Source organism: Eleginops maclovinus, chromosome 8 (genome assembly GCF_036324505.1).
Source record: "Eleginops maclovinus isolate JMC-PN-2008 ecotype Puerto Natales chromosome 8, JC_Emac_rtc_rv5, whole genome shotgun sequence".
Classification (NCBI taxonomy): Eukaryota; Metazoa; Chordata; class Actinopteri; order Perciformes; family Eleginopidae; genus Eleginops; species Eleginops maclovinus.
In genome coordinates this window covers 167,876-192,027 of record NC_086356.1, presented here as the reverse complement: position 1 = coordinate 192,027, position 24,152 = coordinate 167,876, and the positions used below count along the sequence as shown (strand labels likewise).

Sequence of the window (24,152 nt, the reverse complement as noted above, 5' to 3'; positions counted from 1 at the left end):
GAGGAACAAAGAGCTTTTTCTAAATTCAAATGTCTTGTAAAATGATGTCACACATGATGTCAGATGTTCGTATGATTGGCTTTATTTTCATAATAAATGCTACGATAATATTTTTAAAAAGTAACAAACATAAAAGACTTAGTGTTATGAACGTGAATAAAACAACGTATGTACAGTAACAGCAGGCGGCGCTATGACATCACTAACACTGAGGCTCCGCCCTTGCAGTCCAGGAAGTGATGCTGACCAATCAGGAGCTCTGATTCAGTCAGGTGTGTTAATAGTTTACACATTTATATTAATTTGTTCTTTTTTAAACATTATTTCAGTTAACACGACAACCAGGAAACACCCAGGCAGTGCTGATTCCACTTTGATCTGGTTTTAAAATCATTTGTTGGACCATTTTTTAAACTTTGGTTTGAAAATATTAATTAAAATAATAACATTTATGAATTCAGTCTGGTTTTTAAATAATGATTTTAAGGTGTTATCTTTTAAGCCAACAACTAAATCTTTGGGGTCCCTGATTGGTCAAAAAGATTTCCCAAAATAAAATAAAAAGGGTGGAGTGGGCGTGGTCTGTGATGATTGACAGCTGGCTTTTCAGAATGAAGGTCAGTTTGAGCAGATGAGCTGAGAAGCATTCAAATAGTACAGACGTTAAATAAATTAAAAGGGAACGTTTAGTGCTGACAGCTGATTGGTCCTTGGACATGTTTGTAGTGTTCCCATGGTAACAGTAACGACTCATGTCAATATTTAATATCCGTTAACATGAATATCTAAATATGTTTTGTAAGGGCTTAGTGTGGCTTGTGGTCAGTTAGCACTTTGCTAGCATGCTAACTAGTCGCAGTTTATTCATTTGTTCTGGATTTCACAGTTTTTGTTTGAATTTAAACTCAATGACTGAAGCCTGACAGGAAACACCGACGGGCTAACAACGCTAACTGCGGTCACGCTAGCTGTAGTGAAAACGGTATAAACGTGTTGTTCAGTTACATTATATTTGCATAGTGTTGAAGTAGCTGATTTTACCTTTTTATATATATTAAAATATTTGGTATCACATGGAAATGTGATGTTTTTATAAAGTGTGTAGTATTTTTGAAAGTAGCTTTACCTCGGGTAGCTCTTTATGCTAGCTTTCAAACTTACGTTAGCTTCTCAGCACTGTCCATAGCATCGCATTTTGACCAAAAGGTGTTAAAGCTACATCATGCTAACGTCAGTCGTGTTTACACTGAAGTTCAATGAGTTCAGACATTAGCAGCTAAATGCTAACTGTCTGCAGCACCAGCAGCTGGACTTCAGGGAACGCTGTAACTGTGGTTAAAACGTTCATCACGCCCTTGTGTTTGACACACACACACACACACACACACACACACACACACACACACACACACACACACACACACACACACACACACACACACACACACACACACACACACACACACACACACACACACACACACACACACACACACACACACACACACACACACACACACAGTGTTTACAGCTCAGTGTTTCTGCTCTTTAAAAACCTGCCGACCACGCCCACCTCCACACTAACACTGATCCTCTGATGTCATCACGTCCTGCTCATGAGGTCATGTGATGATGATGTCATCACTTCTTCTTGATGGCGTTGAGGTCTCTCTGCAGATCGGAGAACTTGGGTCTCTCTTCGGGGTTATACTGCCAGCAGCGCTGCATCACTTTGTACACATCGTCAGGGCAACGCTGCGGGCACGCCATCCTGTAACCTAGCGGCCGAAGAGGGAAACACAGGCAGATCAATAAATACATCGATACATAGGCGCCGATACCGTGGGTGCTTCGGGAGGGAAACACAGGCAGATCAATAAATACATCGATAGCACTCGTATGATTATTATTATTGTTGTTGTGTGTTTACCTTTCTCCACCTGCTCTCGGGCCTGCTGATTGGTCATCCCTGGGTAAGGACACACCCCCAGGCTGAAGGTCTCCCACAGCAGGATCCCATAACTCCACACATCACTGTCAGAGCTGTAGCGCCCTGCAGCAGCCAATCACAGAGCAGCAACCATCAGCAGCCAATCACAGAGCAGGAACAATCACCAGCCAATCACAACATAATATATAACATATACAGTGCCCTCCAGAATTATTGGCACCCCTTTGGTAGAAATGAGCAAAACAAGTAGAAAAATATGTCTCTGGTTTTTCCTCATATTTCTTCCAAAACATTAACAAAACTAACCTTTTTACTGAGGTAAAATTATTTTTAAAATAAAAATTATATTGACTTTAAATAAATTTTTTTCTCCAAAACATGTGAGCCACCATTATTGGCACCCCTTCATTTATTATTTTGTGCAGCCTCCTTTAGCCAGGAGTACAGCTCTGAGTCTCCTCCTGTGATAACTGATGAGCTCGGTGAACGCATGGCACGGGATCTGAGACCATTCTTCAGAGTGTCTCCAGACCCTTCAGATCCGAGTTTGACGCTTGTGGACTCTCCTCTTCAGCTCCTCCCACACATTTTCAGTTCACCCCAAGACTCAACCGACCTCTGCAGTTCTCCAGCTGTGATCCTTGGAGATACTTATGCCAGTCGAACCACCCCCCTAACGGTGTGTGGTGTCAATGTCCACACACGTCCTCTTCCAGGCTGATCCTTAACCTCTCCTGTTGCTGGATGCTTCTTATTGCCCTGATATTGGAAACGGGCATTTCAACTGTTCCCAGACTTTCTTATATCCATTTCCTAATTTGTGCAGCTCAACAACTTTTTTTCGCAGCTCATCAGTGTGTTCTCTGGTCTTTTCCCATAGTGAAACAATCATGGGGGAGACTGCTGACTTGAAAGTTGTCCAGAAGACAGTCATTGACACCCCCCACAAGGAGGGTAAGCCTCAAAAGGTCAGTGCATCAAGAGCCCCCACGCAGACGTATCCAGAACATGGACTACAACTGTCCTCGTGTCAAGCCACTCCTAAACCAGAGACTACGTCAGAGGTGTCTTACCTGGGCTAAGGAGAAAAAGACAGGTCTATTGCTCAGTGGTCCGAAGTACATTTTGCATTTCATTTGGAAATCAAGGTCCCAGAGTCTGGAGGAAGAGCGGAGAGGCACAGAATCCATGTTGCTTGAAGTCCAGTGTGAAGTTTCCACACTCAGTGATGATTTGGGGAGCAGCGTCCTCTGCTGGTGTCGGTCCACTGTGTTTTCTCAAGTCAAAGGTCAACGCAGCCGTCTACCAGGCAGTTTCAGAGCACTTCATGCTTCCTTCTTCTGTCAAGCTTTATGGAGATGCTGATTTCATTTCCAGCAGGACTTGGCACCTGCCCACACTGCCAAAAGTACTAAGACCTGGTTTAATGACCTTGGAATTACTGTGCTTGATTGGCCAGCAAACTGGCCTGACCTGAACCCTGTAGAGAATCTACGGGGTATTGTCAAGAGGGAGAGGAGAGACACGAGACCCAAAAATGCAGACGAGCTGAAGATTGTTTTTTTATTGGTCTGATGTAATATTCTAATTTTCTGAGATACTGATTTTTGGGTTTTCATTAGCTGTAAGCCGTAGTCATCAAGATTAAAACAAATAAAGGCTTGAAAGATCACTGTGTGTAATGCATCCATATAATATGAGGTTCATTTTGTTCATTTCCTTCATGAAATACATGAACTTTTCCACCATATTCTAATTTATTGAGATGCACCTTCATACACGTGAGTTATATAACAACAATGAAGACAACAATGAATGTGTTGTCTGAGTTTCTGAGTGCCATACACATCTGTTTATAGTACACACATACACACATATCTATATATTATACACATCTGTTTATAGTACACATATCTATATATTATACACATCTGTTTATAGTACACATATCTATATATCATATACATCTGTTATACGTAATATATGCATCTGCCCATACCTCCTCATTCCACAGAGTAAAGTATGTAAATACTCTCAATGTATTCCACATATGTATATATTTCACATCCTCAAATCTTTACTGTTGTTATTGTAAATATTCTTCTCTCTTTTTGCTCTATTTTATTTATCTTATTTGCACCATGTATGTTGAGTTGTTGGAGGAGCATGGGACATAAGATTTCATTGCCAACATACACGCTGTATCTGCTGTGCATATGACCAATAACACCTTTGAACCTTTGAAACGTGTTGTCTGAGTGTTGTTGTCTGAGTGTTGTTGTCTGAGAGTTGTCTGAGTGTTGTCCGAGTGTTGTCAGAGTGTTGTTTGAGAGTTGTCTGAGTGTTGTTGTCTGAGAGTTGTCTGAGTGTTGTTGTCAGAGTTGTCTGAGTGTTGTTGTCTGAGAGTTGTCAGTGTTGTCTGAGTGTTGTTGTCTGAGACTTGTCAGAGTGTTGTTGTCAGAGTTGTCTGAGTGTTGTTGTCTGAGTGTTGTCAGAGTTGTCAGAGTGTTGTTGTCCGAGTGTTGTCTGAGTGTTGTTGTCTGAGAGTTGTCAGAGTGTTGTTGTCAGAGTTGTCTGAGTGTTGTTGTCAGTGTTGTCTGAGTGTTGTCAGAGTTGTCTGAGAGTTGTTTGAGAGTTATCTGAGTGTTGTCTGAGAGTTGTCTGAGAGTTGTCTGAGTGTTGTTGTCAGAGTTGTCTGAGTGTTGTCTGAGAGTTGTCAGAGTGTTGTTGTCAGAGTTGTCTGAGAGTTGTCTGAGAGTTGTTGTCTGAGTTGTCTGAGTGTTGTTGTCTGAGTTGTCAGAGTTGTCTGAGAGTTGTCTGAGTGTTGTCTGAGAGTTGTCTGAGTTGTTTGAGTTGTCTGAGTGTTGTCTGAGAGTTGTTGTCTGAGAGTTGTCTGAGTGTTGTTGTCTGAGTGTTGTCAGAGTTGTCTGAGAGTTGTCTGAGTGTTGTCTGAGTGTTGTCTGAGTTGTCTAAATGTTGTCTGAGAGTTGTCTGAGTGTTGTCTGAGTGTTGTCAGAGTTGTCTGAGAGTTGTCTGAGTGTTGTTGTCTGAGAGTTGTCTGAGTGTTGTTGTCTGAGTGTTGTCTCAGAGTTGTCTGAGTGTTGTTGTCTGAGAGTTGTCTGAGTGTTGATGTCTGAGTGTTGTCTCAGAGTTGTCTGAGTGTTGTCCGAGTGTTGTTGTCTGAGAGTTGTCTGAGTGTTGTTGTCTGAGAGTTGTCTGAGTGTTGTTGTCTGAGTTGTCTGAGTGTTGTTGTTTGAGAGTTGTCTGAGTGTTGTCTGAGGGTTGTTGTCAGAGTGTTGTTGTCTGAGAGTTGTCTGAGTGTTGTTGTCTGAGAGTTGTCAGAGTGTTGTCTGAGTTGTCTGAGTGTTGTCTGAGAGTTGTTGTCTGAGAGTTGTCAGAGTGTTGTTGTCAGAGTTGTCTGAGTGTTGTTGTCTGAGTGTTGTCAGAGTTGTCTGAGAGTTGTCTGAGTGTTGTCTGAGTGTTGTCTGAGTTGTCTGAGTGTTGTCTGAGAGTTGTCTGAGTGTTGTCTGAGAGTTGTCAGAGTTGTCTGAGAGTTGTCTGAGTGTTGTTGTCTGGGTGTTGTTGTCTGAGTGTTGTTGTCTGAGAGTTGTCTGAGTGTTGTCTGAGAGTTGTCTGAGTGTTGTCTGAGAGTTGTTGTCTGAGAGTTGTCAGAGTTGTCAGAGTTGTCTGAGTGTTGTCAGAGTTGTCTGAGAGTTGTCTGAGTGTTGTTGTCTGGGTGTTGTTGTCTGAGTGTTGTTGTCTGAGAGTTGTCTGAGTGTTGTTGTCTGAGTGTTGTCTCAGAGTTGTCTGAGTGTTGTTGTCTGAGAGTTGTCTGAGTGTTGATGTCTGAGTGTTGTCTCAGAGTTGTCTGAGTGTTGTTGTCTGAGTGTTGTTGTCTGAGAGTTGTCTGAGTGTTGTTGTCTGAGTGTTGTCTCAGAGTTGTCTGAGTGTTGTTGTCTGAGAGTTGTCTGAGTGTTGATGTCTGAGTGTTGTCTCAGAGTTGTCTGAGTGTTGTTGTCTGAGTGTTGTTGTTTGAGAGTTGTCTGAGTGTTGTTGTCTGAGTGTTGTCTGAGTTGTCTGAGTGTTGTTGTTTGAGAGTTGTCTGAGTGTTGTCTGAGGGTTGTTGTCAGAGTGTTGTTGTCTCAGAGTTGTCTGAGTGTTGTTGTCTGAGTTGTCTGAGTGTTGTTGTCTGGGTGTTGTCTCAGAGTTGTCAGAGTGTTGTTTTCTGAGTGTTGTCTGAAAGTTGTCTGAGTGTTGTTGTCTGAGAATTGTCTGAGTGTTGTTGTCTGAGTTGTCAGAGTTGTCAGAGTGTTGTTTTCTGAGTGTTGTCTGAAAGTTGTCTGAGTGTTGTTGTCTGAGAGTTGTCTGAGTGTTGTTGTCTGAGTGTTGTCTGAGTGTTGTCTGAGTGTTGTTGTCTGAGTGTTGTCTGAGTGTTGTTGTCTGAAAGTTGTCTGAGTGTTGTTGTCTGAGAGTTGTCTGAGTGTTGTTGTCTGAGTGTTGTCTGAGTGTTGTTGTCTGAGTGTTGTCTGAGTGTTGTTGTCTGAGTGTTGTCTGAGTGTTGTTGTCTGAAAGTTGTCTGAGTGTTGTTGTCTGAGAGTTGTCTGAGTGTTGTTGTCTGAGTGTTGTCTGAGTGTTGTTGTCTGAGTTGTCTGAGTGTTGTTGTTTGAGAGTTGTCTGAGTGTTGTCTGAGGGTTGTTGTCAGAGTGTTGTTGTCTGAGTGTTGTTGTCTGAGTTGTCTGAGTGTTGTTGTCTGGGTGTTGTCTCAGAGTTGTCAGAGTGTTGTTGTCTGAGTGTTGTTTTCTGAGTGTTGTCTGAGAGTTGTCTGAGTGTTGTTGTCTGAGAGTTGTCTGAGTGTTGTTGTCTGAGTTGTCAGAGTTGTCTGAGAGTTGTCTGGGTGTTGTCTCAGAGTTGTCAGTGTTGTTTTCTGAGTGTTGTCTCAGAGCTGTCTGAGTGTTGTCCGAGTGTTGTTGTCTGAGTGTTGTCTGAGTGTTGTTGTCTGAGTGTTGTCAGAGTGTTGTCTGAGAGTTGTCTGAGTGTTGTTGTCTGAGAGTTGTCAGAGTGTTGTCTGAGTTGTCTGAGTGTTGTTGTCTGAGAGTTGTCAGAGTGTTGTTGTCAGAGTTGTCTGAGTGTTGTTGTCTGAGTGTTGTCAGAGTTGTTTGAGAGTTGTCTGAGTGTTGTCTGAGTGTTGTCTGAGTTGTCTGAGTGTTGTCTGAGAGTTGTCAGAGAGTTGTCTGAGAGTTGTCTGAGTGTTGTTGTCTGGGTGTTGTTGTCTGAGTGTTGTTGTCTGAGAGTTGTCTGAGTGTTGTCTGAGAGTTGTCTGAGTGTTGTCTGAGAGTTGTTGTCTGAGAGTTGTCAGAGTGTTGTTGTCAGAGTTGTCAGAGTTGTCTGAGTGTTGTCAGAGTTGTCTGAGAGTTGTCTGAGTGTTGTTGTCTGGGTGTTGTTGTCTGAGTGTTGTTGTCTGAGAGTTGTCTGAGTGTTGTTGTCTGAGAGTTGTCTGAGTGTTGATGTCTGAGTGTTGTCTCAGAGTTGTCTGAGTGTTGTTGTCTGAGTGTTGTCTCAGAGTTGTCTGAGTGTTGTTGTCTGAGTGTTGTCCGAGTGTTGTTGTCTGAGAGTTGTCTGAGTGTTGTTGTCTGAGAGTTGTCTGAGTGTTGTTGTCTGAGTTGTCTGAGTGTTGTTGTTTGAGAGTTGTCTGAGTGTTGTCTGAGGGTTGTTGTCAGAGTGTTGTTGTCTCAGAGTTGTCTGAGTGTTGTTGTCTGAGTTGTCTGAGTGTTGTTGTCTGGGTGTTGTCTCAGAGTTGTCAGAGTGTTGTTTTCTGAGTGTTGTCTGAAAGTTGTCTGAGTGTTGTTGTCTGAGAATTGTCTGAGTGTTGTTGTCTGAGTTGTCAGAGTTGTCAGAGTGTTGTTGTCCAAGTGTTGTTGTCTGAGTGTTGTCTGAGAGTTGTCTGAGAGTTATCTGAGAGTTGTCTGAGTGTTGTTGTCTGGGTGTTGTTGTCAGAGTTGTCTGAGAGTTGTCCGAGTGTTGTTGTCTGAGTGTTGTCTGAGTGTTGTTGTCTGAGTTGTCTGAGTGTTGTTGTTTGAGAGTTGTCTGAGTGTTGTCTGAGGGTTGTTGTCAGAGTGTTGTTGTCTGAGAGTTGTCTGAGTGTTGTTGTCTGAGAGTTGTTTGAGTGTTGTTGTCTGAGTTGTCAGAGTTGTCAGAGTGTTGTTGTCTGAGTGTTGTTGTCTGGGTGTTGTTGTCTGGGTGTTGTTGTCTGAGTATTGTCTGAGAGTTGTCAGAGTTGTCTGAGAGTTGTCTGGGTGTTGTCTCAGAGTTGTCAGAGTGTTGTTTTCTGAGTGTTGTCTGAGAGTTGTCTGAGTGTTGTCTGAGAGTTGTCTGAGTGTTGTTGTCTGAGTGTTGTTGTCTGAGAGTTGTCTGAGAGTTGTCTGAGTGTTGTTGTCTGAGAGTTGTCTGAGTGTTGTCTGAGTTGTCTGAGTGTTGTCTGAGAGTTGTCAGAGCGTTGTTGTCAGAGTTGTCTGAGTGTTGTTGTCAGAGTGTTGTCAGAGTTGTCTGAGAGTTGTCTGAGTGTTGTCTGAGTGTTGTCTGAGTTGTCTGAGTGTTGTCTGAGTTGTCTGAGTGTTGTCTGAGAGTTGTCTGAGTGTTGTCTGAGAGTTGTTGTCTGAGAGTTGTCAGAGTGTTGTTGTCAGAGTTGTCTGAGTGTTGTCTGAGTGTTGTCAGAGTTGTCTGAGAGTTGTCTGAGTGTTGTTGTCTGGGTGTTGTTGTCTGAGTGTTTTTTTCTGAGTGTTGTCTGAGTGTTGTTGTCTGAGTGTTGTCTCAGAGTTGTCTGAGTGTTGTTGTCTGAGAGTTGTCTGAGTGTTGATGTCTGAGTGTTGTTGTCTGAGTGTGGTCTCAGAGTTGTCTGAGTGTTGTTGTCTGAGTGTTGTCCGAGTGTTGTTGTCTGAGAGTTGTCTGAGTGTTGTTGTCTGAGAGTTGTCTGAGTGTTGTTGTCTGAGTGTTGTCTGAGTGTTGTTGTCTGAGTTGTCTGAGTGTTGTCTGAGGGTTGTTGTCAGAGTGTTGTTGTCTGAGTTGTCTGAGTGTTGTTGTCTGGGTGTTGTCTCAGAGTTGTCAGAGTGTTGTTTTCTGAGTGTTGTCTGAAAGTTGTCTGAGTGTTGTTGACTGAGTTGTCAGAGTTGTCAGAGTGTTGTTGTCTGAGTGTTGTTGTCTGGGTGTTGTTGTCTGGGTGTTGTTGTCTGAGTATTGTCTGAGAGTTGTCAGAGTGTTGTTTTCTGAGTGTTGTCTGAGAGTTGTCTGAGTGTTGTCTGAGAGTTGTCTGAGTGTTGTTGTCTGAGTGTTGTTGTCTGAGAGTTGTCTGAGAGTTGTCTGAGTGTTGTCTCAGAATTGTCTCAGAGTTGTTGTCTGAGTGTTGTCTGAGTGCTGTCTCAGAAGTGTCTGTGTGTTGTTGTCTGAGTGTTGTCTGAGAGTTGTCTGAGTTGTCTGAGTTGTCTGAGTGTTGTTTGAGAGTTGTCTGAGTGTTGTTGTCTGAGAGTTGTCAGAGTCTTGTCTGAGTGTTGATGTCAAAGTTGTCTGAGAGTTGTTGTCTGAGTGTTGTCTGAGTGTTGTCTCAGAGTTGTCTGAGTGTTGTTGTCTGAGAGTTGTCTGAGTGTTGTTGTCTGAGTGTTGTTGTCTGAGAGTTGTTGTCTGAGTGTTGTCTGAGAGTTGTCTGAGTGTTGTTTGAGAGTTGTCTGAGTTGTCTGAGTGTTGTTGTCTGAGAGTTGTCTGAGTGTTGTCTGAGAGTTGTTGTCAGAGTTGTCTGAGTGTTGTCTGAGTGTTGTCAGAGTTGTCTGAGAGTTGTCTGAGTGTTGTCTGAGAGTTGTTGTCAGAGTTGTCTGAGTGTTGTCTGAGTGTTGTCAGAGTTGTCTGAGAGTTGTCTGAGAGTTGTCAGAGTTGTCTGAGTGTTGTCTGAGTGTTGTCAGAGTTGTCTGAGAGTTGTCTGAGTGTTGTTGTCTGAGAGTTGTCAGAGTCTTGTCTGAGTGTTGATGTCAAAGTTGTCTGAGAGTTGTTGTCTGAGTGTTGTCTGAGTGTTGTCTCAGAGTTGTCTGAGTGTTGTTGTCTGAGAGTTGTCTGAGTGTTGTTGTCTGAGTGTTGTTGTCTGAGAGTTGTTGTCTGAGTGTTGTCTGAGAGTTGTCTGAGTGTTGTTTGAGAGTTGTCTGAGTTGTCTGAGTGTTGTTGTCTGAGAGTTGTCTGAGTGTTGTCTGAGTGTTGTCTGAGAGTTGTTGTCAGAGTTGTCTGAGTGTTGTCTGAGTGTTGTTGTCTGAGTTGTCAGAGTTGTCAGAGTGTTGTTGTCTGAGTGTTGTTGTCTGGGTGTTGTTGTCTGAGTATTGTCTGAGAGTTGTCAGAGTTGTCTGAGTGTTGTCTGGGTGTTGTCTCAGAGTTGTCAGAGTGTTGTTTTCTGAGTGTTGTCTGAGAGTTGTCTGAGTGTTGTCTGAGAGTTGTCTGAGAGTTGTCTGAGTGTTGTTGTCTGAGTGTTGTTGTCTGAGAGTTGTCTGAGAGTTGTCTGAGTGTTGTCTCAGAGTTGTCTCAGAGTTGTCTCAGAGTTGTTGTCTGAGTGTTGTCTGAGTGCTTTCTCAGAAGTGTCTGAGTGTTGTTGTCTGAGTGTTGTCTCAGAGTTGTCTGAGTGTTGTTGTCTGAGTGTTGTCTGAGAGTTTTCTGAGTGTTGTTGTCTGAGAGTTGTCTGAGAGTTGTCTGAGTGTTGTTGTCTGAGTGTTTTCTGAGAGTTGTCTGAGTGTTGTTGTCTGAGAGTTGTCTGAGTGTTGTTGTCTGAGTGCTGTCTCAGAGTTGTCTGAGTGTTGTTGTCTGAGTGTTGTTGTCTGAGTGTTGTTGTTTGAGAGTTGTCTGAGTGTTGTCTGAGTGTTGTTGTCTGAGTGTTGTCTGAGTGTTGTTGTCTGAGTGTTGTCTGAGAGTTGTCTGAGTGTTGTTGTCTGAGTGTTGTTGTCTGAGAGTTGTCTGAGTGTTGTCTCAGAGTTGTCTGAGTGTTGTCTCAGAGTTGTCTGAGTGTTGTTGTCTGAGTGTTGTCTCAGAGTTGTCTGAGCGTTGTTGTCTGAGAGTTGTTTGAGTGTTGTCTCAGAGTTGTCTGAGTGTTGTTGTCTGAGTGTTGTCTGAGAGTTGTCTGAGTGTTGTCTCAGAGTTGTCTGAGTGTTGTTGTCTGAGTGTTGTCTGAGTGCTGTCTCAGAGTTGTCTGAGTGTTGTCTGAGTGTTGTTGTCTGAGAGTTGTCTGAGTGTTGTCTGAGTGTTGTTGTTTGAGAGTTGTCTGAGTGTTGTCTGAGTGTTGTTGTCTGAGAGTTGTCTGAGAGTTGTCTGAGTGTTGTTGTCTGAGAGTTGTCTGAGTGTTGTCTGAGTGTTGTTGTCTGAGTTGTCTGAGAGTTGTCAGAGTGTTGTTGTCTGAGTGTTGTTGTCTGAGTGTTGTCTGAGAGTTGTCTGAGTGTTGTTGTCTGAGTTGTCCGAGAGTTGTCTGAGAGTTGTCTGAGTGTTGTTGTCTGAGAGTTGTCTGAGTGTTGTCTGAGTGTTGTTGTCTGAGTTGTCTGAGAGTTGTGAGAGTGTTGTTGTCTGAGTGTTGTTGTCTGAGTGTTGTCTGAGAGTTGTCTGAGTGTTGTTGTCTGAGTTGTCTGAGAGTTGTCTGAGTGTTGTCTGAGTGTTGTTGTCTGAGAGTTTTCTGAGTGTTGTTGTCTGAGAGTTGTCTGAGTGTTGTCTGAGTGTTGTTGTCTGAGTTGTCTGAGAGTTGTCAGAGTGTTGTTGTCTGAGTGTTGTTGTCTGAGAGTTGTCTGAGTGTTGTCTGAGTGTTGTTGTCTGAGTTTTCTGAGAGTTGTCAGAGTGTTGTTGTCTGAGTGTTGTTGTCTGAGAGTTGTCTGAGAGTTGTCTGAGTGTTGTTGTCTGAGAGTTGTCTGAGTGTTGTTGTCTGAGTGTTGTTGTCTGAGTTGTCAGAGTGTTGTTGTCTGAGTGTTGTTGTCTGAGAGTTGTCTGAGTGTAGTCTGAGTGTTGTTGTCTGAGTTGTCTGAGAGTTGTCAGAGAGTTGTCTGAGTGTTGTTGTCTGAGGGTTGTCAGAGTGTTGTTGTCTGAGTGTTGTTGTCTGAGAGTTGTCTGAGAGTTGTCTGAGTGTTGTTGTCTGAGTTGTCTGAGAGTTGTCTGAGAGTTGTCTGAGTGTTGTTGTCTGAGTTGTCTGAGAGTTGTCTGAGTGTTGTCTGAGTGTTGTTGTTTGAGAGTTGTCTGAGTGTTGTCTGAGTGTTGTTGTTTGAGAGTTGTCTGAGTGTTGTTGTCTGAGTGTTGTTGTCTGAGAGTTGTCTGAGTGTTGTTGTCTGAGAGTTGTCTGAGTGTTGTCTGAGTGTTGTTGTCTGAGTTGTCTGAGAGTTGTCAGAGTGTTGTTGTCTGAGTGTTGTTGTCTGAGTGTTGTTGTCTGAGAGTTGTCTGAGAGTTGTCAGAGTTGTCTGAGTGTTGTTGTCTGAGAGTTGTCTGAGTGTTGTTGTCTGAGTGTTGTCTGAGAGTTGTCTGAGTGTTGTCTGAGTGTTGTTGTCTGAGTTGTCAGTGTTGTTGTCTGAGAGTTGTCTGAGAGTTGTTGTCTGAGTTGTCTGAGTGTTGTTGTCTGAGTTGTCTGAGAGTTGTCTGAGTGCTGTCTGAGTGTTGTTGTCTGAGTTGTCTGAGAGTTGTTGTCTGAGTTGTCTGAGTGTTGTCTGAGTGTTGTTGTCTGAGTTGTCAGAGAGTTGTCTGAGTGTTGTTGTCTGAGTGTTGTCAGAGTTGTCTGAGAGTTGTCTGAGTATTGTTGTCTGAGTGTTGTCTCAGAGTTGTCAGTGTTGTTGTCTGAGTGTTGTTGTCCGAGTGTTACCGTAGTTCAGGGCCTCCGGGGCCGTCCACTTGATGGGGATCTGTTTGAGTCCTGATGAAGAATATATCCCATCATCCTCCTGACGACTCATCCCAAAATCACTGATCTTCAACACACTGCCCTCCCCCACCAGACAGTTCCTCGCCGCCAGGTCCCTGAGACGCGGGTAAACAAATGATTAAATACAGAAATTATGCAACATTGAAATAATGAATAAATAAAGGGTGTACCTGTGGATGCAGTTCTTGCTCTCCAGGTAGGCCATGCCGGCGGCGGCATCCACAGAGAAACGGACGAGCTGCTTCGTCTTCAGCTCATCCTTTTTCTTCCTCAGGAAGGACAGGAAGTCTCCTCCTGAAACATCATTCATATTTATCCACAGTATTTCACTTGTTTTGGAACAGGATACACATCAACTTCAGCCAGCAACAACACACCAAATCAAACATGAATATCTGTGTTTATAACATGTTCAACAGACTGCAGGGATGTCAGCTTATAGAAACCGACCAATCAGAAGACAACAGATTGAATAGGCTCCACCCACCAGGAACCAGCTCCATGACGATGTAAATGGGCTGTCGCTGCGTACAAACGCCGATCAACTTCACGATGTTCGGGTGGTCGTACTGCTTCAGGATCCTGCAGCCAATCACACACAGGCAGAGTCACACAGCAGCCAATCACACAGCAGCCAATCACACACAGGCAGAGTCACACAGCAGCCAATCACACACAGGCAGAGTCACACAGCAGCCAATCACACACAGGCAGAGTCACACAGCAGTCAATCACACACAGGCAGAGTCACACAGCAGCCAATCACACACAGGCAGAGTCACACAGCAGCCAATCACACACAGGCAACGTCACACAGCAGCCAATCACACACAGGCAGAGTCACACAGCAGCCAATCACACACAGGCAGAGTCACACAGCAGCCAATCACACCAATGCACTGGTCTAAAGAGTAATTCAGAGTCTCTGACCGGGCCTCGGACAGGAAGCGGATCTTCAGCTCTGGAGGGAGATCCTCTTTACACGTCTTCACAGCCACTGGCGTCTTGTCGCGTTGCAGCGTGCCTTTAAACACCTCGCCAAAGTTACCCTGCAGGAGCAGTGCATCATGGGACATGGAGGCAGACACTCTGACACACAGATTTACACAGAGTATGTGTGTGTGTGTGTGTGTGTGTGTGTGTGTGTGTGTTTGAGAATCACCTTCCCCAGTAGCTCCCCCAGAAACACATCCTCATGGTTCAGAATCCACCGCTTATCCTGCACACAGTCAGTACACTGTGACGTGGATCTTCATGCAGGTATTTCTTTATATACATATATACATACATTTACAGTGGGGCAAAAAAGTATTTAGTCAGCCACCAATTGTGCAAGTTCTCCCATTTAAAAAGATGAGAGAGGCCTGTCATTGTTATCATAGGTATACCTCAACTATGAGAGACAGAATGGGGGAAACAATCCAGGAAATCACATTGTCTGATTCTTAATGAATTCATTATAAATTCCTCGGTAAAATAAGTATTGGGTCACCTACAAACAAGCAAGATGTCTGGCTCTCACAGACCTGTAACTTCTTCTTTAAGAGGCTCCTCTGTCCTCCACTCGTTACCTGTATTAATGGCACCTTTTTGAACTCGTTATCAGTATAAAAGACACCTGTCCACAACCTCAAACAGTCATACTCCAAACTCCACTATGGCCAAGACCAAAGAGCTGTCAAAGGAGACCAGAGACAAAATTGTAGACCTGCACCAGGCTGGGAAAACTGAATGTGCAATAGGTAAGCAGCTTGGGGCGAAGAAATCAACTGTGGGAGCAATTATTAGAAAATGGAAGACATACAAGACCACTGCTAATCTCCCTCGATCTGGGGCTCTACGCAAGATCTCACCCCGTGGGGTCAACATGATCACAAGAACGGTGAGCACAAATCCCAGAACCACACGGGGGGACCTAGTGAATGACCTGCAGAGAGCTGGGACCAAAGTAACAGAGGCTACCATCAGTAACACACTACGCCGCCAGGGACTTACATCCTGCAGTTCCAGACGTGTCCCCCTGCTTAAGCCAGTACATGTCCAGGCCCGTCTGAAGTTTGCTAGAGGGCATTTGGATGATCCAGAAGAGGATTGGGAGAATGTCATATGGTCAGATGAAACCAAAATAGAACTTTTTGGTAAAAACTCAACTCGTGGTGTTTGGAGGAGAAAGAATGCAGAGTTGCCTCCAAAGAACACCATACCTACTGTGAAGCATGGGGGTGGAAACATCATGCTTTGGGGCTGTTTTTCTGCAAAGGGACCAGGACGACTGATCCGTGTAAAGGAAAGAATGAATGGGGCCATGTTTCGTGAGATTTTGAGTGAAAACCTCCTTCCATCAGCAAGGGCACTGAAGATGAAGCGCGGCTGGGTCTTTCAGCATGACAGTGATCCCAAACACACCGCCAGGGCAACGAAGGAGTGGCTTCGTAAGAAGCATTTCAAGGTCCTGGAGTGGCCTAGCCAGTCTCCAGATCTCAACCCCATAGAAAGTCTTTGGAGGGAGTTGAAAGTCCGTGTTGCCCAGCGACAGCCCCAAAACATCACTGCTTTAGAGGAGATCTGCATGGAGGAATGGGCCAACATACCAGCAACAGTGTGAAACCTTGTGAAGACTTACAGAAAACCTTTGACCTCTGTCATTGCCAACAAAGGGTATATAACAAAGTATTGAGATGAACTTTTGTTATTGACCAAATACTTATTTTCCACAATCATTTGAAATGAATTCTTTAAAATCCTACAATGTGATTTCCTGGATTTATTTTTCTCATTCTGTCTCTCATAGTTGAAGTGTACCTATGATAAAAATCACAGGCCTCTCTCATCTTTTTAAATGGGAGAACTTGCACAATTGGTGGCTGACTAAATACTTTTTTGCCCCACTGTATGTATGTATGTATATATGTATACATACATACATACATACATACATATATATATATATATATATGTATATATATGTGTGTGTGTGTGTATGTTTGTGGTACCTTGAGTACGGGCTGCAGCAGAACCACTCCGGACTTCTTGGTGATGACCTGCTTGGAGGAGAAGTGGTGGTGGATCAGCTGAGGGATGGTGGAGAACCCCGTGCCCTCGAACCGGTACTGACTCTGTGGGGGGGGGGCATGTTACACTACATGAGTGTACATTCTACATGTGTGTACCTCAGCGTAATGGATGATGAAGTGTCTCCTCTGTGTGTGTGTGTGTGTGCGTATATGTGTGTGTGTGAGTGTGTATATGTGTGTGTGTTTGTGTGAGTGCATATATGTGTGTGTGTGTGTGTGTGTGTGTACCTCAGCGTACTGGATGATGAAGTGTCTCCTCTGCTCATCAGAGTAGACGGACAGGACGTACTCGCCCGGTTTCCCGTGGCTCTCCCTCACCAGGAAGTCTCCCTGTTGCCGTAGTAACTCCTGCGCCTCTGTGCGGGGGATGGCTCCATGGTACCAGTCCTGCTCCACCAGGGGGCGCTCCGAGGTGGGGATAACATCAAAGAACTGCTGTTGGACCAATCACATTCCCCCGTTACAGCACGGACCAATCACATTCCCCCGTTACAGCACGGACCAATCACATTCCCCCGTTACAGCACAGACCAATCACATTCCCCCGTTACAGCTGTTCAAATTCAGTTATTACCCGAGCTGTTTCAATTCCAAACACATTTTTTTCATTAACAACTACAATAACTGTGTGTGTGTGTGTGTGTGTGTGTGTGTGTGTGTGTGTGTGTCACCGAGGAGGAGGATCCCAGCACAGCTTTAGAGCGGATCATCCCGGCCAGGGAGTGACGAAGAGTATCCAACCTGGAGCTCCTCTCCTTCTTGTCCTGCGCACACACACACACACAGTTACACACAGAAAGACTTACACACGGGTACACACACACACACAGTTACACACAGAAAGACTTACACACGGGTACACACACACACACAGTTACACACAGAAAGACTTACACACGGGTACACACACAGTTACACACAGAAAGACTTACACACGGGTACACACACACACACACACACACACACACACACACACACACACACACACACACACACACACACACACACACACACACACACACACACACACACACACACACACACACACACACACACACACACACACACACACACACACACACACAGATCCAGAGGGTATTTACGGTGGATCCCACGGAGCGGGTGTCGTCCTCATAAGGCAGGGCGGGGGGAGGAGGTGGGGGGGGGCGGCGAAGCGGCGGCGGCAATTTTTGCATCCAGCAGATTCTTCTGGGAGGAGAGGCGCGCCTCAGAGCCGTGCAGCGATTGGACGGCGTGATGGAGCTCCAGCAGGGAGAGCTTCTGACTGAGCAGCAACACACAGCTGGGGGGGGCAGAGGGGTAAATACACTGTATTTCTGACTGAGCAGCAGCTGGGGGGGGCAGAGGGGTAAATACACTCTATTTCTGACTGAGCAGCAGCTGGGGGGGGGGGCAGAGGGGTAAATACACTGTATTTCTGACTGAGCAGCAGCTGGGGGGGGGCAGAGGGGTAAATACACTGTATTTCTGACTGAGCAGCAGCTGGGGGGGGGCAGAGGGGTAAATACACTGTATTTCTGACTGAGCAGCAGCTGGGGGGGGGCAGAGGGGTCAATATACTGTATTTTTGACTGAGCAGCAGCTGGGGGGGGGCAGAGGGGTAAATATACTGTATTTTTGACTGAGCAGCAGCTGGGGGGGGTTTACTTAGACTCACTCGCTCTTTCTCTCCGCGCTCTGCTGACTCGTCTGGATTTTGGCGTCGAGGTCTTCGGCCAGCGCCTCCTTCGTCCGCAGATTCTGCTGAGTCAGCGACAGCTCGTCTGTCGCCGACGACAACCTGAAGATAAACAGATAAACAACACGGAGGAAACATTAGGAGGAAACATTAGGAGGAAACATTAGGAGGAAACATTAGGAGGAAACATTAGGAGGAAACATTAGGAGGAAACACTTCACAAGACAAACGATTACTCAGGGAAGGATTGTAGTTTTATTTTGCAGCTAGCGTTAGCTCGCAGCTAGCGTTACTGTTAAAACCATCTTTCTAAATAAAGACATTTCTGAAGGGGTCTTAAAGCTGCTCTTATTTTGACAGGCAACAGGAAGTCTTATTTTGTAGGAGCTCACATGGCCTGCAGACTATCAGCTGTCAGCGTGTTCCAGAGGATCTCATTGGCCGGCAAGTTGTCCGTCTCGTCCAATAGGGACGCATCAAACTCCACGCTCGCCTCGGGGGTCTCTGCAGACCTGTGGGTGGGGTTGGGGGTGGGACATGTCACCACTGGTGTTGCCACGGTGACCATAAGACAGACAGACAGACAGGCATTGCCACGGCAACAGGCTGACTAACCTGTAGGCCTCGATGAAGTGCTCGTACTCGGCCAGCGGGTCGATCTGATCCACCGCTGCCGAGATCTCCTGATGGACCGCCACCATCTCCTCCGTCAGCAGGCTGCTGATCTCACAATACTCCTGAAGGATACTCTTACTGCAGTACAAGTACACACAATACACACATCAGTACTCCTGAAGGATACTCTTACTGCAGTACAAGTACACACAATACACACATCAGTACTCCTGAAGGATACTCTTACTGCAGTACAAGTACACACAATACACACATCAGTACTCCTGAAGTTAGCCTGTCAGTTGTCCTGAGTTGTCCTGTCAGTTGTCCTGAGTTAGCCTGTCAGTTAGCCTGTCAGTTAGCCTGTCAGTTGTCCTGAGTTGTCCTGTCAGTTGTCCTGAGTTAGCCTGTCAGTTAGCCTGTCAGTTAGCCTGTCAGTTAGCCTGTCAGTTGGCCTATCAGTTGGCCTGTCAGTTGGCCTGTCAGTTGTCCTGTCAGTTGTCCTGAGTTAGCCTGTCAGTTGTCCTGAGTTAGCCGGTCAGTTGTCCTGAGTTAGCCGGTCAGTTGTCCTGAGTTAGCCTGTCAGTTGCCCTGAGTTAGCCTGTCAGTTAGCCTGTCAGTTAGCCTGTCAGTTGGCCTATCAGTTGGCCTGTCAGTTGTCCTGTCAGTTGTCCTGAGTTAGCCTGTCAGTTGTCCTGAGTTAGCCTGTCAATTGTCCTGAGTTAGCCTGTCAGTTGTCCTGAGTTAGCCTGTCAGTTGTCCTGAGTTAGCCGGTCAGTTGTCCTGAGTTAGCCTGTCAGTTGCCCTGAGTTAGCCTGTCAGTTGCCCTGAGTTAGCCTGTCAGTTAGCCTGTCAGTTAGCCTGTCAGTTAGCCTGTCAGTTAGCCTGAGTTAGCCGGTCAGTTGTCCTGAGTTAGCCTGTCAGTTGCCCTGAGTTAGCCTGTCAGTTGCCCTGAGTTAGCCTGTCAGTTAGCCTGTCAGTTGGCCTATCAGTTGGCCTGTCAGTTGGCCTGTCAGTTGGCCTGAGTTAGCCTGAGGCGGTCATGTGACTCACAGAGCGAGCGTCATGTCCTCCTGCATCCTCTGCAGCGCATCTAGCAGGGCGGGGCGCGGCGCGGCGCCGGTGCTCGTCCTGCTGCGTGCGCGCACCGCACACCGCTAACACGTACTGGTTGTGGAGGTTGTGCAGCTTCGCCGTTGCTTTGTCATAACGCTCCCGCGCTCGCTCCACCTCCCGGCCTGTGATTGGACCACAGGGGAAGTAATCAACACACTGTACCATAGAAATCAACACAGTTTCAGAGAACATGGAAACGGCAGAGCGAGGGCGGGAACCTTTAGCCAGCGCCTCTCGGTACTTCTCTTTGGCGCTGTTGGCGTCGCGGCTCAGCTGGCGGTACGTGGACTTCAGCTTCTCCAGGTCGCTGCGGGTCACCTGCAACAACACAACACATTCATCTGCAGGCAGTTTCCTCGTGCTGCTGTGTAGTTCTGTGTGACTGCGTTTCCCAACAGACCTTATGGTTGTGGCTCTCCAGCTGCGTGTGCAGGCTCTGGTAGCTCTTCTTCACCTGCTGCTTGTCTCGGATCAGCGTGGCCAGGCGGTGCAGCGGCCCCGAGTTCAGCTCGTCAGCGTGGCTCCTCATGACCCGGCCCAGAGCCTCCGTCTGACGCACCACCTGACTCCACGACTGGTTGGGGGTTAGAAATCACCATGACTGAGGGGGGGCATGTGACACTCCCACAACCACATCACATGCTCTCTGTGATGTAACAGAGTGTGAGGTCATAGCGCTCACCTTGCTGACGGTGCTGACGTAATCTGCTGCTTCCTGTTTCTCTGTTTGCTGAGTCATGCTGAGCAGCAGAGCCGCGTACTCTTTATCACTCTTCACCCGCTGAGTCATGAACCGCTTCACCGTCTCCAGCAGCTACACACACACACACACACACACACACACACACACACACACACACACACACACACACACACACACACACACACACACACACACACACACACACACACACACACACACACACACACACACACACACACACACACACACACACACACACACACACACACACACACACACACACACACACACACACACACACACACACACACACACACACACACACACACACACGATTGTTGGTGCCTGGGGTGCAGTGCCTTGCTCGGGGGAGCATCAGCAGTACCGGTCCACACCCTGCACCTGGTCCGCTCAGGGACTGGAACTGGCGACCCTCCGAGCCAGGTCCCTACAGGCTGAGCTGCTGCCCAAACAGCTAGTAAGTGAAAAGATGGCGCCGAGGATGGCTGCCGTGTCTCGAGCTCCTCACCAACTCCACTTCTTAGTGTTTTTATTGTTTTACTTTGTTGTTTTTAACTTTTTTTGCAACATGCAAACCGCCCAAGCGAGCCCTATCATCCAATATGATAGAGAACAACTTTTACACATCAGGTCGCTGGTGGACAGCAATAATCCACGACGACCTGCAAACAAGGAGAGTCTCTGTGTTTACCTGCTGGAGCTCTACCTGTGGAGCGCAGGAGGAAGAGACTACGAGGATCCCGGGCCGGGGTCCTGGTCAGGCTGAGGAAACGTGAAAACAGGCCTCCTCTACCGAGTTTACTTCTGGCAAATGTCCAATCCCTGGATAATAAGCTGGACGAACTCCGTAGCAGGGTGGCATTTCAACGGGACATTAAGACCTGTAATGTTTTGGTTTTCACGGAGACTTGGCTCGACCCCACGATACCGGACGCCGCCATTGCTCCACACGGATTCTCCATTCATCGCCAGGACCGGACAATAAACTCAGGGAAGAGCAAGGGAGGAGGTGTGTGCTTCATGATCAACAACAACTGGTGCTCAGATGTGGAGATCATTTCTTCGGACTGTTCTCCCAGCCTAGAGCACATCATGATCGGATGCCGGCCTTTTTATCTGCCGAGGGAGTTCACATCTGTTGTTCTAACAGCAGTGTATGTTCCGCCGCACGCTGACAACAACACAGCGCTGGAGGAGCTGTATGGGATTATCGACAGGACAGAGACTTCTCGGCCAGAGGCCGCATTTATTGTGGCCGGGGATTTTAACAGAGCCAACATGAAGAAAGTCCTGCCGAAATACTATCAGCACGTCAGCTGCCCCACGCGCGGTGGAAATACACTGGACCATGTTTACACTCCTTTCCGGCATGGATTTGAGCGGTTAGTCAAACTTTTATCACCTCCTCCCTCCCTGACTCACTGGACCCCATGCAGTTTGCCTACAGAGCAAACAGGTCCACGGATGATGCCATCTCCCTCACCCTCCACACTGCCCTCTCCCACCTGGACCAGAGGAACACTTATGTGAGAATGATGTTCATTGACTACAGTTCAGCATTCAACACCATTGTGCCCTCCAAGCTCATCATTTAGCTCAGAGACCTTGGGCTCAACAGCGCCCTCTGTGACTGGATCCTGAGCTTCCTGACGGGCAGATCCCAGGCAGTGCGGATGGGGAACATCACATCCTCCACCTTGACCCTCAACACCGGAGCCCCTCAGGGTTGTGTGCTCAGCCCTCTCCTCTACTCCCTGTTCACGCACGACTGCGTGGCCACACACAGCTCCAACACCATCATCAAGTTCGCTGACGGAGCTGCCATCCATGGAGGACCTCTACACCCAGCGGTGTAGGAAGAAGGCCGGTAGGATATTAAAGGACCCCCATCACCCCAGCACCAATCTGTTCTGTCTGCTGCCGTCTGGCAGACTTTACCGCAGCATCCGGACCAAGACCACCAGACTCAGAGACAGTTTTATACCACAGGCTATAAGACTGCTGAACTCCTGAGCTCTGTGGATGTCTACTCACATCTGTTTATAGTACACACACACATATATATATATCTATATATATTATACACATCTGTTTATATAATACATTATTTTCTTCTCTCTTTTTGCACTATTTGATTTATCTTATCTGCACCATGTATGTTGAGTTGTTGGAGGAGCATGGGACATAAGATTTCATTGCCAACCTATACGCTGTATCTGCTGTGCATATGACCAATAAAACCTTTGAACCTTAGCCAAAGAGGTGCTAACGCAGCTAGGTGGCTAACCTTAAATACTGCTGCTGTATTGCAGTTCATTGTGTGTGTGTGTGTGTGTGTGTGTGTGTGTGTGTGTGTGTGTGTGTGTGTGTGTGTGTGTGTGTGTGTGTGTGTACAGTATCTAACATATCATAGAGAGTCTCACCTTTAACTCCCAGTCCTGCAGCTTCAGTAACCCCTCATGTGAATTTCTCAGATCCCGACCGAACCCCATCCTGGACGATGCACGCGCACGCGTGCGCACACACACTCTCACTCTCTCTCTCTCTACCAGGGACGTGCGGGAGAAGAGTGCATGTTCACCTGTGGAGACAGAGGGAGTGTTTACAAAGTGATATAGGCTGAGGGCCCTTCTCTAGGCTGAGGGCCCTTCTCTAGGCTGAGGGCCCTTCTCTAGACAGAAGGCCCTTTTCTAGACGAGGGCCCCCCTGAGATCAGCTGATAAAGCTCCATGAGATCCCACACTTGGCCCACTCTTAAGCCTCAGCAGCAGAGAACACCCTGTCACTTTTCCTCATGTTTTCATATTAGATTTAAATATTTCACCTTGAATTTAAAACGGAGATCATAAAATACTCCTGATGTTCTGTTTAACTATCAAATAATACGTAATAAATATATAGAATAAAAACAAAGAGATGAGAGAAAAATGAGATGGAGCTTCAGATATAATGTTTAAATCATTTAACCTCATGTTCTCACTAATACCTTTAATTACTTTACTTTAATACCTGTAATTACTTTACTTTAATACCTGTAATACCTTCAATTACTTTAATACCTGTAATACCTTCAATTACTTTAATACCTTTACTTTAGATCTTTAAACTGATTCAGCTGTAGTTACAGTTCCTGTCAAATACTACTCTTGACAAAACACTCTACACATTCTTCCCAAACACTTTGAAAACCTTTAAACTCTCAATAAAAACAACAAAAACTTTAAACTTTAAATAAAAACATTATTTTTAACGCCCTCTCCCTTTAAATTCCTTCAGAACCTGATGCTAACACTAGCCGCTCCTCCTGTTTAAACCAATAGGACAGCAGTTAGCATGCTAATAGGCTACCAGACGGTGTGTTGTTCTCTCTTCTTCCCCGGGGAACAGCTTCTCTCTGCGGCAGACTCTCTGTCCGGTCACCGCGGGGCTCTGCGGTTCTCTGCCCGGCTCATTCCCTCCTGTTTCCCCGGTTTTCTGCTCTTTTTCCCGGATCCTCCTCCGGTCGTCCGGCTCCACAGCTAACAGCTAAAGCTAACAGGGAGGGGCTTCCGCCGGAAACTGAGAGGGGGGGGGGGGTAATATAAATATAAATGTTATTAATACAAAATAATATAAAATATAATAAACATTAATATTATCTAAAGTATGCCTGAAATTAATCATTTAAAAAGTCTGAATGTTTTCTTCAAAACAAAAAGTAAGAGTTGTACATTTTCACTATTTATGTATGTGTATGTATGTATGTGTATGTGTATCGTGAATGTATGTAGGTATGTATGTATGTATGTATGTGTATGTATGTATGTGTATGTGTATGTATGTAAGTATGTACTGTATGTATGTATGTATGTTATGTATGTATGTATGTATGTGTATGTATGTATGTATGTATGTATGTATGTATGTGTATGTGTATGTGCTATGTGTATGTATGTATGTGTATGTATGTATGTATGTATGTATGTGTATGTGTATGTGTATGTATGTATGTATGATGTATGTATGTATGTTTTATGTGAATGTACGTATGTATGTATGTATGTAGTATGTGTATGTGTATGTATGTA

The 24,152-nt window shown here is 45.8% G+C and overlaps 1 protein-coding gene across 1 annotated transcript; it reads right to left on the bottom strand.

Annotated features, from left to right (window-relative positions):
• Positions 1-66: 66 nt before the first annotated feature.
• fer (fer (fps/fes related) tyrosine kinase) lies at positions 67-23,631 on the bottom strand. Its single transcript, XM_063890066.1, is given in 22 exon segments — positions 67-1,778; positions 1,931-2,053; positions 12,798-12,952; positions 13,028-13,151; positions 13,345-13,439; positions 13,788-13,906; positions 14,020-14,076; positions 15,851-15,973; positions 16,160-16,366; positions 16,603-16,695; positions 17,035-17,097; positions 17,099-17,234; positions 17,610-17,732; positions 18,023-18,142; positions 18,246-18,383; positions 19,299-19,351; positions 19,353-19,483; positions 19,580-19,679; positions 19,762-19,935; positions 20,044-20,175; positions 22,509-22,666; positions 23,434-23,631. Coding segments are annotated over 21 exon segments (2,472 nt in total). The 5' UTR covers positions 22,578-22,666; positions 23,434-23,631; the 3' UTR covers positions 67-1,641.
• Between the last annotated feature and the right edge of the window lie 521 nt (positions 23,632-24,152).